This window comes from Scardinius erythrophthalmus, assembly GCF_964197995.2.
Source record: "Scardinius erythrophthalmus genome assembly, chromosome: 4".
NCBI classification, from domain to species: Eukaryota; Metazoa; Chordata; class Actinopteri; order Cypriniformes; family Leuciscidae; genus Scardinius; species Scardinius erythrophthalmus.
The window spans coordinates 49587901-49607234 of record NC_138224.1 but is presented as its reverse complement, the minus strand read 5'-3'; the positions used below and the strand labels follow the sequence as shown (position 1 = coordinate 49607234).

The following is a 19334-nucleotide window of genomic DNA, read 5'->3' as shown; positions in this document are numbered from 1 at the left end:
TCAGTTTTCCACCATACTTACCTACTATTATGTATGATTGCATGCTTTTTTGTTGTTGTTTTTTGAGTCAGTGGACATAAAAAAGGTGCATTATATTGGCAAACATTTATCGTTTTTGTTCATTTATTGCTTTCTTGGCAGTTATTTTTATCACCTCATTCACCAACATTTAAATATTTCACCAAGATTTCAACGCCGAATAAAAGTCCTGTTTACACGCAAACAAAGGTTTTATAAATGCACTTCTGTGTGTTCAGCGTGTGAAGAGGACTTTTATTTTGGTCTGTGTCTATGACGTCATAAGGCTGCGCTGCATCTGTTGTGGTTCGGCTGAAAAAGAAAGGTTTGTGTGCAAACTATTCACGCAATTTCATAGTTTTAACAAGAACGGTTAAATGAATGTTTGATTGTTGAATGTAACCATTTTTTAAAGCTTTATCTAACAATAATGATAACTTTTACTAATCAGCTTCTAATGCTAGTTTAGAGTGTTTTTAGTCTAATCAGATCATTAAGTTCATTAACTCTCTCTGACTGACTCTCTTACCAGTGAACTGAACTAGATCTGATTGAGAGACACACAGATAATTAGTTTTGAGTGTTTTTCTTTCTGTTAATTATTCTCATCTTAAATAGGACAAACAGAAAAACTCCTGGTGAAGTGACTGAGAACCACGTGACACTATTATAAATATGGCTTTTATAAAAGAGGAGAGTGAAGACATAAAGATGGTGAATATTAAAGAGGAGAGTGAAGACATAAAGATGGTGAATATTAAAGAGGAGATTGAAGACATAAAGATGGCGTTTATTAAAGAGGAGATTGAAGACATAAAGATGGTGAATATTAAAGAGGACAGTGAAGATATAAAGATGGCGTTTATTAAAGAGGAGATTGAAGACTGTAAGATTGAAGAAACATTCAGTGTGAAACAAGAAGAAACTGAGGAACAAACAGGTCAGTTTCATTCTCAAAGCTGAACTCAGTCATTTGATCCTTATTAAAATGTCCAGCTCTACAGAAATGAGTGATATATTTTTGTGAGTCTATTTAGTGAGTCTAAATTAAAGTTAAAGTGGTTTATTTGACATGGTGCGGGTTGCGTCATGTGGACAGACATGTTGAGATCACATGACTAGACAAATGTATTTTTCATAATTTTTTTTTTTTAGATTAAATTATATTACTCATAAAAAATATATATACTTAAAAAAACTGATTTGGGTCAATGACGTACATAAGGATTTTCGACAGGCCAATTTTAAAATACAAAAAAAATAATAATAGCCTACCTGTTGCAATTGTTCAAACATTAAAGGGATACTCCACTTTAAAATGAAAATTCTGTCATCATATATTCACCCTCATGTTGTTTCAAACCTGTATGAATTTCTTTCTTCTGCTGAACAGAAAGGAAGATATTTAGAAGAATATTAGTAACCAGACCAGTTTCTGGTCTCATTGACTTCCATAGTAGGAAAAAAAATATAGGCCTAGTATGGAAGTCAATGAGACCCAGAAACTGTCTGGTTACTAATATTCTTCTAAATATCTTCCTTTCTGTTCAGCAGAAGAAAGAAATTCATACAGGTTTGAAACAACATGAGGGTGAGTATATGATGACAGAATTTTCATTTTAAAGTGGAGTATCCCTTTAAAGGCACAATATGTATCTTTTTTGCTTTAATAATAGCAAAAATCACTATATGTTATATATTTTTTTTAGTTGTGTACTTACATTATCCCGACTGTTTCCAACAACTTTCAAGCCAGGAGAAATTTGTAATTTAATTCGAAGACACGTCCCGTTTCTTTATTTCCATTTTGTCGCCGTCAATGACGTCATATCCGCGTTTTCCCTGGTTTCCGCTCGTACTGCCATGGTAACCAGAGCCCTCTGATAGTAACCAAGGCGACAGACGTGGACAACTGTGTAGTTCGCAATGTCTATTTGCACGCTGTTGTTGTTTCGTTCAAACATTATGGACCATGGCAAGCAGACTTTGGAAAAAAGGAGAACTAAAACGAGAATCAATATCACCGCGGTGTTTTCGAGATGCCTAGAGCTCCCATAGACAGTATATAAACGAGAGCGCCACGTCCGAGACTTCGACCGCTTCTACATGTACTTTATTAAACAGGTGAGCACATTTACATAAAACTAATCAATGTTATATAGTTCAACAATGATAAAATGTTAGAATATGATCTGTATGTTATTCTAATGTTGATCTAGCTTACTGCTAGTTTCATATAGACAAACTAACACATTAATTTCAACACATTTAAATGCAGTTTAGTGTGCTAGTGTAATGTTAGACCAGGTGAAACAGCGCTGCGTTACCTCACAAGTTTCATTTGTCTAATAAACTGACCTGTGAGTTGTAATTCTGCACTTGCGTGTAGTTCGGTAGAATGAAATGTCCATTTTCCTTTTATATCCGCGGGACTCGCGTCGCGTGTGGAGCTGATAGCTGTCTCTTAGCAATCCCGAGTCGACCTGCTTCATATCACAGTCATGATAAAAACATCAATGTATTTACTCATCCATAACCAATATTAGATCATCGGCTTGACGTTGACGACAAGATCCATAATTCTTAGCAAATGTTGCGTCATACAACTACGCCTTTGTTATTGTAAGAGGTTAGCAACCCCTAGCGGCGAAAAAAATTACATGCTGTACGTTTAATGATGTTGTGTACACATAAATTTATATAAAAATTTTAATAGTGATTTTAGTTTTTCTTCATCTAGATGAATTGGCCATAGCCTTAAAAAATCTTAAAATTAATTAATTTCCTTAACATGTTTAACAGTTCTTAGTTCTAAGTACTTAGTAATTAAAGTGTTTAGAAACAAAGTATTTGCATTTCTTTTGAGTTTTTGTAAATGATGATCTAATTTTTTCCCTATAATTTTAGAGTTGCCTTCTTAAATCTAGTTAACAGACTTATTTTCCTGTAAATCACATAAAACTGATAAACATGTTTTAAAAATATCATTCACTTAAGCATACTGTATCAGTGATTCATATTTCAGCCACAGAAATAAGATATTTATTTTAAATTCAGTACAGTGATTGCTTTTATTGGTCGCCACACATGATGAGTGGTCGCTACATAAACCGGCTGAAATTACAAAGAGGGCAGAAAATAAATGTGAATAAATTTAGAGTAATTTCAAAGACGTTTTTAAAACAGAAGTTAGGGTCGGACAGTCGCTTTATTAAATAACAAAAAAATTACAAATAACTAAAGGTTTTTTAAAAGTTAAAGTGAGAACATACATGGGAGAGGTACTACAAATATACAGCATTTATTTATGCATTTAAACCCGTTTTTATCTGAAAAAATGCAATCGGACAGACAATGTAGGCGTCACGTCTTTGACCCATTTATTAACAAACTGTGTCAAATTTGTGATTTTTATTTTTAATGTTGGTTAATGCTGGATTTTTCTGCAGGTTTGGATTCATACAAAATAATTGTTTTGTTTAAGCTACTCTGTAAAAGATTGTGCTAGGGCTGGGCGATACAACGCTAACGATAATAATCGCAATTATTTTTTCTCGATAAAATGATATCAAGAGTTCGATAAATGTTAGATCATGTTTACGGAAAAAGCGTAGCGAAACTCAGATGAACCGCGTGCCACACCGACCATTTCTCCGCTCGGCTCAAAGTCCAAACGGTAGCGCGAGCTCACTAGAGCAGAGGCGTTAACTCTGATCGGCCTCGGTCACGAGATCCAGTGAGAAGCGCTTGAGTTCAGTGAAGAACACAAATGATTTAAACCAGTTTAAAGGCAGATGAAACAGCGCTGACAAACAGGAGAATCTCACACTGAGAGCAACGATACAGTCAGAAGGCTTTTCCGTCTACAAATTCCCATTATTTACCAAGATTAACTAACGTTAGCCGAGTAATATTAACTGCACCATGAAATGTGGAATATACAAATTGAATTGTATTATATTATTAATGTAGACAATGTATTAAAGGACTAATGGAATATAATTACAGTATTTAATAATGTACTTAGGCTACTGTATTAAATTTTGCCATGATAGTGAGGTGCTGTAGGCTATGCCTGGTTTTATCTGTGGTTATCATGATCTAAATGCACGATACTGGATGACCAATGGTTAATTTGAATAAAACTCAGGCAGTCAGAATATTACATTTTACCTAATAAAAATTAGGTTGTTATTTTTTTTAAACAGATGTTACTGTTAGTAAAGCTGCATCCTAACTTAAAGTAACACTATGTAACTTTTCAACCTTCATAATATATTTCCAAAACCCTTGTGATGGTACATCGACTTACAATAGGTTGAATGACGTCTGCCATAGCCTGACGGGGTCTGTATCGCTTTTACTGGCACTATGTAACTTCGGGGTTCGGGTAGTAACCTCACCACAAAAAGAACTACAAAAATCGACTGCTTTACGGCATACGTCACTTCCCCCACCAATTCCTCAAATTCGGACGTGAGAGGCCAACCAGTGTTTGTTTTCCTGTGTATGTTTTTGTCATGGCAGAAGCAGGCACGAAACCTAAACCTAAGAAGGCAAAGGTTTTATCGGAGGAGACAAAGAAAAGAAAAAGGGAGAGTGACAAAATAAAAGGGCGGACGAGGATCAATATTGGTCCAGCGTTCTCTCGCTGGCGCGAACTTAAGGAGGAGGAGGGCTGCCCGACCGATGCTGACTTGGCCATCATGCTGCTGGACTAGTAAGTATATTGCTTGCATACTATCTCTAGTTTTTCGAACTTGCTGTCTGCCTAGCTATGTTACGGAAGCTGTCTGGTCCTCCGTTTATCTTCATGAATCAAGTAATGCTAGTAGAGGAGCGAATTATCAATCTGTTAGCTAGTAAACGCTAACATGCTAGTTTATTTGGCATTGCAATCGATGACATGCAAATCGCAAATGTTTGAGCTAAAATGTTTAGCCTACTAAACATGTAGAAAGTATGAAAGGAGGAAGATTAGTAATATTATCATTGTGTTCATAGCTTTTGAGTTGGTGTATGTATGTATACTTGATTGTGTTGTTTCAGATGATTGTTAGCTACATAGCCAAACAGGAGTCTTGTCTCTATTTTTATCTGAGGACGAATTCCCATGTTCTCAATTCTCATGTTGTTCTTGTGCAATACTTCTGTGTGGTTAGATTCTACAAACATGTAGGGTTGTTGTGTTCAGTGCATGATGACTACCTCACCAAAAATCTAACTCAAAAGTGTTGCTTGTTCTGAATAATTAGCAAAGTAATTCCCCTGTTATGTGATTTTTGGCTTATCACATTCCTGCTTATCACTAGCACCTTGACTAAACGGCTGAGTGTAACCACACAGACATGTGTCTTGTAGAATATCAATTCATATACATTCAGAATGTTTTGCCATAGTCAAGCCACTAGCTCACTTCAGCTAGGACAAGCACCTAGGTTTGTAAATCATTATCTGATTTAGCATGTCCATCTTCAAGTCACAATATTATAATGTGTATGTGTTGTTCCAGTGAAACTGAATTCGACAAATACGTTCTCTGTTATTTCCCTATAGCTTTCAAAACCAGGCAGCAACATCTACTCCCCACAAAGTACCCTGCAAACCTCCACAGCCTGTGGTCTCGAGTATTACAGAGGAGTCAGGCCATGACAGGTATTGCATGTTTTCCTGGACCAGCATATTTTTGTGGATCCTTTTAATTTTTTCTCATTTTCTATTATCTATTTTGATTCAGGGGTGGATTTCCCATTGAAGGAGTACAAATACTGGAAGAAGAGGTTGGCTCTATATTAGAGACCAGGTGAGGTTTTATAGCAGATTTGTTGTTTGCTTGAACTAATGTGGACTGAATGCACAATTTCTTTTTTCCACTGTCTACTTATCTATACTATTATTGTCTACCTCTATTTTACTCTGTCTGCAGCATGCAATCTCTGGATCTTGTAGAGGAAGAAGGGCAGCATGACTCTCCGGATGAGGATGCAGCAAATGACCCCAGGAACAGCATGTAAGTCTGTCTAATGACTCGGGTTTTCACTTTGTGTTATTGATATATCTTTCCCGCTTATGCTTATGTGTGTTTGTGTACAGTATTGAAATGGATGAGAGCTGGACATACCCAAGATTCTGTGAGGATGGGGACAGCTCTGATTAGGAACATATTCCTTTTCTTCAACTACGGTATGTTATATTCACTAGCTTCATTTCATGCACAATCAGTATATTTTAGGGTTGTACTTCTAGTAGTAGTTCGTTATCCAAAAATCTAATACCTATTCATATTTTGCCTTTTTATGCAGAGTTGGTGGTGCAGCTTCAAAGGTCGGGAATATTGAGCAGCTTCCAGAAATATCCATGGACGAGACCGTGCTTGATGTAGCTGTTCCCAACCCCACCGACGACCAGATGACCATTTGAATGTTGACAGTGACGATGACCAGGGGTCCGTTCTTCGTACGTCGCTAACTCAGTTAGCTGGATTTGATTGTTGCCGATTTGGCATGATCTTGGATTGTTTGGTTCTTCGAAGCTCATCCTGGACTTGCTGTCATAGCAACAGGTGCGCAATCTTAAACCTGCTCGGGAGCAGCTTATTTTATGTTAACAGGATTAGACTGCGGCTTTATAAGCGGAGCTGATGCGGGAAGTCCAGCGCAGCTCAATCTCGTGAGATTATCGTTTACATTATTAATTTGTTGGAAACGCACATTTTTTTTCGACTTGTCGGAGTCGGGCTTTAAATACAGCACAAACTGTTTGCATTGCCCTAAGATTATTTGCGAGTGACTCTTTACTTTACACTATTGGAGATGCGGAGAACTTGATGGAAAGTGCTGCTGTCGTGTCATTCGGAGTTTACCTGGCGCTTTTAGGTTAAAAAACAGTTTTAGGGTTTTTTTTTAGGCATTTTCAAGCCACTGAAGATCCAATGTTGTAAAGCAGGTTTTTTTTTAGGCTATCATAATTTTTTATGAAGATCATGCAATCATGACCATGCCGATTACAGTATATGTCACTCAGGCTTCACTAACGTGAATGGTAGACTATAGGCTAGACCATAGACTGCCATCAAGGCCTCAATGAAGGGGATTATGTGAACAGAAAGGGGGTTCACAATGTAAATGTGCAGCCCAGTTATTCTTGATTCTTAATATTCCAGATTAATAATATTATATCAAATAAAAAAAGGCAGTTGACTAAGATCTTCCATATCACAAATGTGAAAGCAAAATGGCCAGGATCTGTGCATGACTTAATAATTTTCAGAGATTCACATTCCTGCACATTATTTGAAAGTGGTAAGGAAAGTTCCACAATTAAATATCAAGCTCACTGTATTACATACACTTATGCTGATCCTAACAGAACTGCATTTTTTTCATAGGTCATTATGACATGTTCCTGCAGACAGGTGTTTTATGACCCCCTTCCCTGACCCAAACCAGTTACAATGCAGCTCTAGCCAGGACAAGGGCACACAATGAAATGAACTTTGGCTAACTAAAGGGAGGGTGTCAGTGTCTGAGAAGCCTGAGGGTTGCACACCTGACAGGGCCTGTGACATTGTTGTATGTGCCATATTACACAGCATTGCCAAAAAAAAACACTTTTCATTAAATGTTTAATAAAAGACAAATATGCTTAGTTCCTTGAGTTTTATTTCAATTGTTCTTTGTAAAGAAAAGCCAGTGGTCAAGTGCCTGCAACAAGAGATATTAGACACATGCCTCATGCAACAAATAAAAAGAAAAGTTGTCTATACACTGCCCACCTGTAGGCCTATGTCTCCTCTGTCTGTGCAGACTCTTCTGTAGGCCTTTCTGTAGATGTGGAATCCTGAAACTTATATTGCAGCCATAAAGCATACAAGTATAAATGAAGTAAAGTTATTTATGCACTTGCAGGTAGGCTAGTTCCTCCATATGACAGTTATCTGAGAGGGTTTATTCACTGTCCAGTGCAATGGAAACAAATAGACATTACAAGGTCTTATACTTTCCTTCTTTTGGAAAGTTAGAAAATGTCCACTTACTGCACATATTTCAGCCACCACTTTCTTGGGAACAGATACAAGTGTTATTATGTAAAAGTGCACAAAAGAGGAAAACACAATGTCTTTACAATGAACTACACTCGGGAAACGTGATCAATAACTCATGGCAAAATATTTTTACATTAACATAAGTTTATCAGTTTTAACTTTCACAAGTAAAAGCAATTCAAACTGTAATGCGCGAGCGCGAATCTCTCTGAAACTGGGCGCGCGCTCTCACATACACGCTGCTCTTGTAAGAATTTTCTCTGGGCTCTGCACTTAAAACGTGTTCAGTGCAATCGCAAATCTCTCCTCTTCGCTTAAAGTAAGCGTGTATGTGCTTAGACTGTGTCCCGTGCGTTCGCGCATGCCTAAGTACTCTTCTCTTCAATTTCTTTTATTTTTTTTTTACATTTTTTATTAATGCCAAGGTATCAAAAATATAACTTGCATAGCAAAAATGTACAAATTACATACAACGGAATAAAGAAAGCAAAGCAGCATATATATATATATATATATATATATATATATATATATATATATATATATATATATATATATATATATATATATATATATATATATATATATATATATATATATATATATTGTGTATAGTGAATTTACTACGGTGAATGTGAAATTTTGCAAGGAACAATAATAGATTAATGATAAAATACTCATTAAATGTAGCTTTTGAAAAGGTTTAAATCAGATATAAGCACAAGTTGTTCTTTTTTTGGTGCCCCTGATTGTGGTGTATCGGTTTTAATGGGGGAGGTAATGTGGTGTATCGGGATAATGTGTATTGCATGATGTGCATTCATTGGTTCCTATGCTTGGGAGAGGGTATTTAAGTCACGTGATGTGATTTGCACGTGTGTTGATGTGATGTAATCTGCGTGTGACCTGGGGCTCGTTCTTCGTACGTCGCTAACTCAGTTAGCTGGATTTGATTGTTGACGATTTGGCATGATCTTGTATTGTTTGGTTCTTCGACGCTCATCCTGGACTTGCTGTCATAGCAACAGGTGCGCAATCTTAAACCTGCTCGGGAGCAGCTTATTTTATGTTAACAGGATTAGACTGCGGCTTTATAAGCGAAGCTGATGCGGGAAGTCCAGCGCAGCTCAATCTCGTGAGATTATCGTTTACGTGATTAATTTGTTGGAAACGCACATTTTTTTTCGACTTGTCGGAGTCGGGCTTTAAATACAGCACAAACTGTTTGCATTGCCCTAAGATTATTTGCGAGTGGCTCTTTCCTTTACACTATTGGAGTTGCGGAGAACTTGATGGAAAGTGCTGTCGTGTCATTCGGAGTTTACCTGGCGCTTTTAGGTTAAAAAACAATTGTTTTTTTTTTTGTTTTTTTTTGGGCATTTCCAAGCCACTTAAGACCCAATGTTGTAAAGCAATTTTTTTTTAGGCTATCATCATTTTTTATGAAGATCATGCAATCATGACCATGCCGATTACAGATATGTCACTCAGGCTTCACTAACGTGATTGGTACCATAGACTATAGACCATAGACTGCCATCAAGGCCTCAATGAAGGGGATTATGTGAACAGAAAGGGGGTTCACAATGTAAATGTGCAGCCCAGTTACTATTGTGACTCTTAATATTCCAGATTAGTAATATTATATCAAATAAAATAAAAAGGCATTTGACTAAAATCTTCCATATCACAAATGTGAAAGCAAAATGGCCAGGATCTGTGCATGACTTAAGAATTTTCAGAGATTCACATTCCTGCACATTATTTGAAAGTGGTAAGGAAAGTTCCACAATTAAATATCAAGCTCACTGTATTACATACACTTATGCTGATCCTAACAGAACTGCATTTTTTCATAGGTGATTATGACATGTTCCTGCAGACAGGTGTTTTATAACCCCATTCCCTGACCCAAACCAGTTACAATGCAGCTCCAGGACAAGGGCACACATTGAAATGAACTTTGGCTAACTAAAGGGAGGGTGTCAGTGTCTGAGAAGCCTGAGGGTTGCACACCTGACAGGGCCTGTGGCATTGTTGCATGTGCCATATTACACAACATTGCCCAAAAAAAAACACTTTTCATTAAAATTTTAATACAAGACAAATATGCTTAGTTCCTTGAGTTTTATTTCAATTGTTCTTTGCAAAGAAAAGCCAGTGGTCAAGTGCCTGCAACAAGAGATATTAGACACATGCCTCATGCAACAAATAAAAAGTAAAAGTTGTCTATACACTGCCCACCTGTAGGCCTATGTCTCCTCTGTCTGTGCAGACTCTTCTGTAGGCCTTTCTGTAGATGTGGAATCCTGCAACTTATATTGCAGCCATAAAGCATACAAGTATAAATGAAGTAAAGTTATTTATGCACTTGCAGGTAGGCTAGTTCCTCCATATGACAGTTATCTGAGAGGGTTTATTCACTCTTATTTTCTAACTTTCCAAAGGAAAGAAAGTATGTCCACTTACTGCACATATTTCAGCCACCACTTTCTTGGGAACAGATACAAGTGTTGGTGTATTATGTAAAAGTGCACAAAAGAGGAAAACACAATGACATTACAATGAACTACACTGGGGAAAAATGTGATCAATAACTCAGGGCAAAATAGTTTTACATTAATAGTTTATCAGTTTTCACTTTCACAAGTCAAAGCAATTCATCATTACTCAAGATTTAACAGTTGAAATGACTAGGGTAAGTGTACCCATTAAGCCCATGTACCCTTTAAGCCCACTTTCAACTCTCAAGCAAGTCAAATTAAAAAAAGAGAAAATAATATTTTATGCTGCTTATTATTTTAACCAATCCAGTGATTTGTTACTTCCCTGGCATTTTTTATTGCATACCAATCATATTTGTCAATGTTGAGTTAGCCCCACCCATGTGCATGCTGTCTCAGGGGACCTCACACAAAGTCACCCCAAAACTTTGGTGTTTCGGGACCCTTCAGAAATCAACACATTTCTGCAATTTTCAGCCATTTCTTTGGTAATTACATTGATATTATGTAAAATAAGAGATAAATGTACTGTTTTTTGTGTATGAACAAATAGTACTTTATCATTTTATATAATTTTCCTTTAAATGGAAAGATGAGTTTTATTAGCTTGCGTTCAAAGCTAATCTCTGGGTCAAACCATTAGCCTTACAGAAAGATAGACTGCCAAAGAATTAAGCATGTGAACTGCAAACAATAAATGTTTTGTGATTCATTTTACATTAATTTACTAATAAATACATCATAAATTGTTTTGTAGAGAAGATTATTTTTATAAATTCACTTTTTTTTAAGATGGGCTTAAATGGTACAGTGCCACAAAACGCATGCAAACTAGAGCCAGCACAATCTAACCTTGAATGAAAAAAACGTAACATTTCTCAATGTGGGCACAATGAAAATTACAATGATACTAGTCCACAGTATATTTAAGCTCCATGCATGTATTTGTAAACATATCTTACATTTTAAAAGGAAAACATTGTCTTTTTTCACCATTACTCACTGTGTACCATTTAAGCCCACCTTATGTGTTTCAATGAGGAATGCCTCTAATTGCAAACTTTGATACATTTTCTGAAAGTGTTTAATGATAGCATGTGTTTGTGTGCTTTTACCTTACTAACCTTTTACCCTTACCTTACTTACACACAAATTACACATTCATTCAAATGAGATAGAGCCTGTTTTGTCCTAAAGTCCTTTATGTATAACTGGGCATAATTCGGGAGTCAAGCTGAGTTAAGGCTTGTGATTCCGGACATGGAGAGCTCCCAGAGGGACCCTACATTCCCCACAGTCCTGAGCCCCTGGGACTGTTAGAGGGGCCCACTAGGAGGCCCCCCTAAGCCCAGAGTATGGAGCCCTAACTCAGCTTGGCTCCCGAGATACACCCGGTCAAACTTCCAGCTTGACTCCAGTTACAATTCCAGTCAAGCCGACTTAAGGCTCCAGACCACCGGCCACTAACACCAACCCATCCCACCCAGGGCTCTAATCAAACATTAGCAAAAGGATTTTTTTTTAATACTTCCCTGTCACTGAATAAATATATTGATGTTTTACTTCTTTAAAATCATTTAATTTTTTTATATTTTGTGAATAAATGATGATGTGGGCTTATTTGGAACACATGCGGGCTTAAATGGTGCCAAAGTACCAATTAAGCCCATGCCAGACTTCTGACTTTATTCCTAAATTATCTTCATTTTATATTCTAAAATTTACATCAACTAATTAATACAATTTCAAATGAGAGATTAATCTTGCATTTTAACAAATTATTTTTCTTATTAACTATGTCAATATCTATGAAAAAAACCTAAACTTAGATTTTGGTGGGCTTAATGGGTACACTTACCCTATACGGCCTTAATTTAATGCAGCAAAAATTATTTTACAGTGTAGGCTACTAAGATCTTTTCTATTTTTCTCAGGCTTTTTCTTGGTTGCTTTTATAATCAGACAACCATTTATTTAACAGTGCCTTTTATAAAAGAGACTATAATATAACTAAAAATTACCATTATGTAGAATATTTTTGTACTTCACTTTTATTTGTTCCCATGTTCTAGTATGGTGACTCTGACATTACAATGAACAAAGTAATTATGCAATTATTAAAATACAAATATATAGGCTATTAACACTGCATGAAAAGAGGTGTATCCGGACCAGTATACTCCTGTATACACTGCTGGAATTCGGAAGAATCCGGGAGTATACTGGCCGGATAGCTCAAATTCCATGGGTCTGTATATATCCGTATACATCCGAAATGATACCAAATCGGATGTATGTTGTGGACGTATACTCCCGTGCTACAGCCATTTGGTGCCATGGCAAGTAATCCCTCAAAGGTTTTTTCAAGAGAACATTTTCACACCTTTGTGCACCTTTTGGCCTTCCCCCCTATTGGTCCTTTTCTTTTAAAACCACTCCCATTACCCAGACCACTATTGGAGGACAGGATACATTGAAAACCCAGGAAAGTGATTTGATTGGTTACTTTTAGAACATAACCCACCCTAGGCCTTTTCGCACAGTGATTTGATTGGTTATAGGCCAGCTATGCAGATATTGCTCAGTATACACTAAACCCCCCTTACCCCAATTTTAATACATTCAAATATAATTTTAAAAACACACACAAAGAACAATGAGAAAGTCTGACATTTTTATTAAGGTAAATAAAACATTACAAAGAGCATTATAAACAAGCATTAAAAAGGAATGGGGGAACAAAAATATTTGAGGGGATGAAAATTTAAAGGAACAAAAACAAATATAACATGAACATTATAAACATACATTAAAATGAATGGGGAAAAAGAAATGTTAACAAAGGTGTAAAGGAATAAAATACAAAACGTGGAGATCAGCAACATGCACATCAAAAAGGAACAAATATACAAAGTATACAATATAAAACAATTTAAAATCAATAAATAAATATAGAAATTAAAGTGTATATATGTAAATATAAATTTTTTCAAACTGCCATGATGCACTGGTGGTGTGACGTAGCGTGGGTCAGCCTCTAGTCTGGTTTGTAGTACCTGGCAGAGAGCAGATAACTCTGTGGTTCTGTTTGGTGGAGACCTCAGCATCCACACTGGCCTTCCATCAACAATAGCATCTTCATCAGACATCAGTTCTATTGTTGCAGTCTTCCACAGTTCCCTTTATGTGTTGGGTTTGTACAACACTGGACATGGTCTCCAGCAACTGCAAAACATGACAGTAATTTAACCACTAAAACACAGAGAGGAGGACAGTTACATTCTGAAGAAGAAAAAAACAACAACTGCTTAACCAGTTTCTTAACTTACCCGTCTCTTTCTTTGACGGTTCTTTGCAGTGTTCTTCATAGTGTTTCTTTTCTTGGCCTTTTCAGGCTGAGCCAAAGAATACTTCCTCCGCAAAGTCTCAAAATACGTCTTGCAACCTGTTAAATAAATCATAAATAAATATAATGCCAATAAAACTAAGTAAAACAGAGGACATTAAAATGATTACAACATCTTTAAGATTACCTTTTACACATTCAGGGTCAACGTCTGTAAAAGTTGTCCTTAATTCTTTGAAGAGATAAGTGGTCACAGCCAGGTTATGTGATGAATTTATTCTGGGGGAAAAAGTTGCAGGCATCATTAATGAAATTCAGTTTTAGTATTTCAAATCCATATAGTGGTAGATTAAACTAACATTTACAGTATACAATACGCAGTCTTACCCGGTTTGTGGATCGTATTTGTGTGGGTTGTTCTCTGAATTATGGAGGCGCTTTACGGGTTCCTGTAAAGTTTGAAATTAAAAAGCGTTTAAATGGATTCACAATCTGCAAGAACCTCAAAAGTGAATTTTCAGTTTGAATAAGTTGGCCATCACAGTAAACATAAGAGACAAAACATATCAGTTCATAAGTCTTTAAGATGTCACTCAGCGCCTCTGATATCTTACCGGTTTGTGCCGCCTTCTGCCTGTACAAGGCCACCAGTGCAGGTGTGTGTTGGTCAAGCACAGCATAGAACTGGTTCCGTATGTTGACGTTTGTGATGCGTTGGAACTCAGCACAAAGCTACAAAAACAAACAAAAATAATTATATAAAAAGACTAATACTCGATTTGCAACAGAAAACACATTTGTGATGCAACATGTTCCGTTAAAATACATTGTTGAGCAACATGGTCACATGCAAAGTGATAGTTCTTACACACAGTGAATAGTGGCATTTGCTGTTCCATTTGAATGTGATACATATTAAAAATTTGGCAGGGAAATATGTGTGAAGAGTGGCAGAAAAGAGAAGTGAGTCTGTTTTACCTGTGATTCAATCCGAAGAGCCGGCCATTTCCCCAAGAAGTCCTTCACCTGCAAAGATAAAACAATCAATATGGAACCAGTCAAATTATGCAATCAACCTCTTTAATGACAAATTAATGATACAGAATTTCAAGTGAATGTAACTTACGGATAAAGTTGCTCTCTGGTGACAATGTAGGTCTGCACATGCACACAAAAACAGACAGCAAGAGATTTAATTTTTAAGAGACGTTTGATTGATGCTAATGAATTAGGCTCCAAATAAAAGAAATGGTGAAAAATAGTTACAGCCTAAATTAACATTTGAGTCACCTTGATTTTGGGGATGCTCACTGCACTCCTTCCACTTAAACCTATAATGAAAAGACGTTTGTAAAGGGTTTAATAAAAACTTGCATAGTTCATTCGGTAACTATTATGTCCATAACCTTAACTTTGTTTGAGTAAAAGTTAACGTAACTGCTAACGTTAGCCACTAGCTCATTTGGGTGCATCAGCATGTAGATAACATCACATTGAACTTGCCAGAGCAGGGCGCTTAACACAAACAGCAGCAACACACTCAAAAACAGAAGGACTATCGCTTGCTGAAAAGAGTTATTGACTAACGTTAACATTATTGCCCTGCCACGACATTAACAGTACACAGGATATTATCTGTAACTAGCAGGCGGACTGGCGGCAATCGCGCCCGCGGCACCGCGCTTGCAACTTAAAAATAGCCTCGTCTAAGTCAAATATCACGTGTAATATGATATTCTTACAATATTACAACAAGCAAAGTAGTTTTGAAGTGTTTTGGTTTACTTACAAGTTGTTTCATTCTTGATACACGTCGCTCAAGAGGGTAGCCATCTTGGACAGATTTTTCAGGTAACGTCAGCTGCACGTCATGATGTCATATCACGTGATCGACAGTACGCTTTAAAATAGTGAGTAAACCAGCGGTGTTCACTCAGAAACGCTGAGGCACACAAACATAAAAATACATAGGCTATTTGTTCATAGACATTAATAGTTTAAAGGTGGATTAAATCAGCAAGAGATTTTAACTGTAGTGACCTCGGTCTTCAATTCAGTGGAGTAGAAAAGCTCAGGTTCCTTCTACCTTTTTAATAAATATCAAGTCACCTTTATTTATACAGTGCTTTTTACAATACAGATTGTTTCAAAGTAGCTTTACAGAGATAACAGGAAAGTAATGCAAGACAGTTTGTTTCCAGAAGAAAATAGCTTCACAGTCCAGCTTAAGTCAGTTCAGTGGTGATTCATTTTGTTGTATAAATAAATAAATAAATTTAAATGTGTATATATAGCCACTTTGGAGAAAACCGTGATGTCATCGTCCAGCTCAGCTCAGATCTCATATAATAGTGTCAACGCAGGCAGATCAATAATATTGTTGAATATTAAATTAAATTTCCCCAACTAAGCAAGCTACTTGTAAAAAAGGTGACAATTGTTGTTGTCTGCAATTTGTAAAACTTCACAATAAAATTTGAGATATTCTGAAATGTTTGGTTCATTTTTCTTTATTTGTTCCATTAAATTTATTGCTGGGAAAAAAATTAATCGCGATTAATCGCATCCAAAATAAAAGTTTGTGTTTGCATAATATATGTGCGTGTACTGTATATAATTATTTTGTATATATAAATACACACATATGCATGTATATATTTAAGATTTTATTTTTTTTATTTTATTAAATTATTTATATTTATATATAATATAAATTGTGTATAAATGTATATACAGTATATACATGCAGATATTTCTTAAATAAATACATGCATATGTGTGTATTTACAGAATAATTATACACAGTACACACACATATATTATGCAAACACAAACTTTTATTTTGGATGCGATTAATTTTTTCCCAGCACTAATTAAATTCCTTTGTTTATTTCATTAAATATTCAGATGTTTTTGTGAACGTATATGTTCAGACTGGGTGTTTATTTTGTCCTGTTTTTATAAAAAATATTTGATTAAGAGACTTTTTTTCATGCAGTGGTTTTAAGGCCCTGACACAGGCGACGTGAGCCAACCCTAGAGTCGGCTTTAGTCATTGCTAGTTCTTTGACGTCGGTTTTGTGTTTCAGGTCCTTAAGAATTTATTTATTTTTCTGTACAAAAAGCTTGTTTGCTTTAGCCTATAGTAATCCAGAGATAATTCTCAACCCTGAAGTCCTCCCTGGCCACCCCTCCCTCTGAGAACAGCCAGCACCTTTAGTGTCAGTCATTAACATATGAAAGGTCTTCACACCCAACAGTTGTCAGTCCTCTCACACCCAGCAGTGTTTCAGCTGTATATGTCCGTGAAATTTCACGGATTCCTGTATATGTCCGCATATGTGAGGTTTCCGGGTTTATCTGGAAATATACTGTTCCATGTTACTCTGATCCGCTTTTTCCCGCATACATCCGGCAAACATCAAATTACACAGGAGTTTACCATGCCCGTATTTTGCCGGATTTGAGTCTTTTCATGCAGTGTAAGTGATAAAAACATCTAACATGGCCACTTCTAACGGATTTAAATTGTCTGCTACTTTTTGCCAGCCCTCTCTCTCCTGGCTTTTGCAGACTTTGAGGTGTTCCCTGGCGTTTTGATTAAACATTAAAATTCCGAATAAACTTCGACTATTAGTTCTTGCTCTGCTGAGGAGAAAAACTGAGCGCGCTCTTTGGCCACGCTGAACAGCCAATAGCAGCGTTGCTGATCAATGTTTCTACTATCGATACATATCCCCTTTTAACCAGCGCATGAACGTGCAATTATCTCAGATAACTCAATCCAGCGATACTAATCATATCCGGCAAGTGTGTTCGAAGAACCGAGTTAGCCAGATCATGATTCGCACGATGATATCATCTTGGATGTGTCATTTGATCTCGGATGTAATAAGCAACGTACGAAGAACGGACCCCTGGACTGCAAAAAGTGTTAGCTAGCTAAATATTACTTAAGGCTGACAGTTAGAAAAAGGTAAATCAATTAATTAAATCTTGCAGTTGGTATTTGACAGATTTTAATGTAGCCTACAGCAATTTTATAAAACTATACATTTAGTAAACATGGCTAAATGAAATGCCTAGTTTAAAAAAGGTGTTAAAAATTACCCTGAAGCTAACCCAGTGATGTGTGAATATCACTGACCTATTGCTATATGTTGTTGTGTTAGTAGTTTTGACCAATACATTTGTTTACACAAATATTAATCCTTGGATTATTTGGCTAAAATTTTGCATTAACCAGTATGTTATTGTTGTTGTTATTATTATAGTCATGTAAAGACTTTTCAAGTTCAGTGCACTGACAATATTTACATTCAATTAGAACCTTTTTTTTTTTTTTTTTTAAATGTATTGGTTGCAATTGTTTTAATTTACAAACCAAGCAATGAAGACACACAAAAAAACAAGCTGAAGTCAAGTAAATGTAATTATAAACTCTCATAAGCTGACACAGTGTGTTGAGAGGGAACACCTCCAGGAACAAACAAACATGGCATAGTGAATGCCCAAAATGTAACAAGGCAAAATAACAGGTAGCAGTCTTTAATTGGGCTTGTTAGTGATGTAACAAGATGTATTTATTTGTCAATTTATGTAACCTGGAATGACCCTTTGAGATGCAGTGTGACTTCTACCAAGGAGAGACTGTCAAGATGGGCAGCAAAAGACAAAAACAAAACACCAATATCTAGAAAACAAAGTAAAATGTTACTAGGGTGGTGCTTTCATTATTATAGACAGGCTGCCAGTTCATGAATAAAGTGTGGGCTTTATAAATCATTTTCCACGGGTCAGAGCAGACATTATTCTTTCTGCCTTTTATGCGGCATTGCATATTTATGCATAATTTAGATTGGTCACAAAGCCATCTTAGCTGTGTAAAAACATTGTGATAGTACTGTTGCATGTTTGATATTGGTTCAAATGTGTTTGTCTGTCGTTGTGCTTGTCAGTACAACATCAGAACCAAAATATTAAAACTTGCCATGAAAATACAGAGCTGTAGACAGATGAAATAACAATAAGAAACATTAAAGTATTTAAAGGACGAGAGTTGACCTTAATGATACAAGTATTGTGGCATGAACCACCTGGTGTTCGCCAGAGTCCGAAAGAAGAGTCAGAGTTAGGTCCTGTCCAAAGATTGATTTGTGCCTGTTGAGGTTTTCTGAGTCATGAGTCTTAAAGGCATGTAGCTCGATTTTTATTTCTAAAAATGAAATCAACAAAATTAAGTAAAAATTATAGTAAACTGAAAAAGGTTATAAAAATATGTTCTTTGTTTAAAAACTGCAGTGATGTGTGAATATGACCATAGTCTGTTGGAAAGAAGTAAAGGTAAATTATCTGTAATACCAATTTGTAGCCACTAGATGCCTGTATATGTCTCTATATAAATAGATGCTGGACTGTTGGC

General features: G+C 36.2%; 1 protein-coding gene across 1 annotated transcript; it reads left to right on the top strand.

Annotated features, from left to right (window-relative positions):
• Positions 1 to 285: 285 nt before the first annotated feature.
• LOC308689582 (uncharacterized protein) lies at positions 286 to 7664 on the top strand. The gene is made up of 8 exons (XM_081363369.1): positions 286 to 343; positions 637 to 958; positions 4546 to 4738; positions 5575 to 5673; positions 5756 to 5821; positions 5945 to 6028; positions 6112 to 6201; positions 6321 to 7664. The coding sequence occupies exons 2-7, from the start codon at positions 694 to 696 to the stop codon at positions 6173 to 6175; spliced, it is 771 nt and encodes a 256-aa protein (XP_081219495.1). The 5' UTR covers positions 286 to 343; positions 637 to 693; the 3' UTR covers positions 6176 to 6201; positions 6321 to 7664.
• Positions 7665 to 19334: the final 11670 nt, after the last annotated feature.

Bases quoted from the DNA above. Each gene is read 5' to 3' on its own strand.
- LOC308689582 (XM_081363369.1), top strand. From the start codon at position 694: ATGGCTTTTATAAAAGAGGAGAGTGAAGACATAAAGATGGTGAATATT. The intron at 959-4,545 runs GTCAGTTTCATT...TTGTCATGGCAG, and splicing joins AGAAACTGAGGAACAAACAG to AAGCAGGCACGAAACCTAAA. The intron at 4,739-5,574 runs GTAAGTATATTG...ATTTCCCTATAG, and splicing joins GCCATCATGCTGCTGGACTA to CTTTCAAAACCAGGCAGCAA.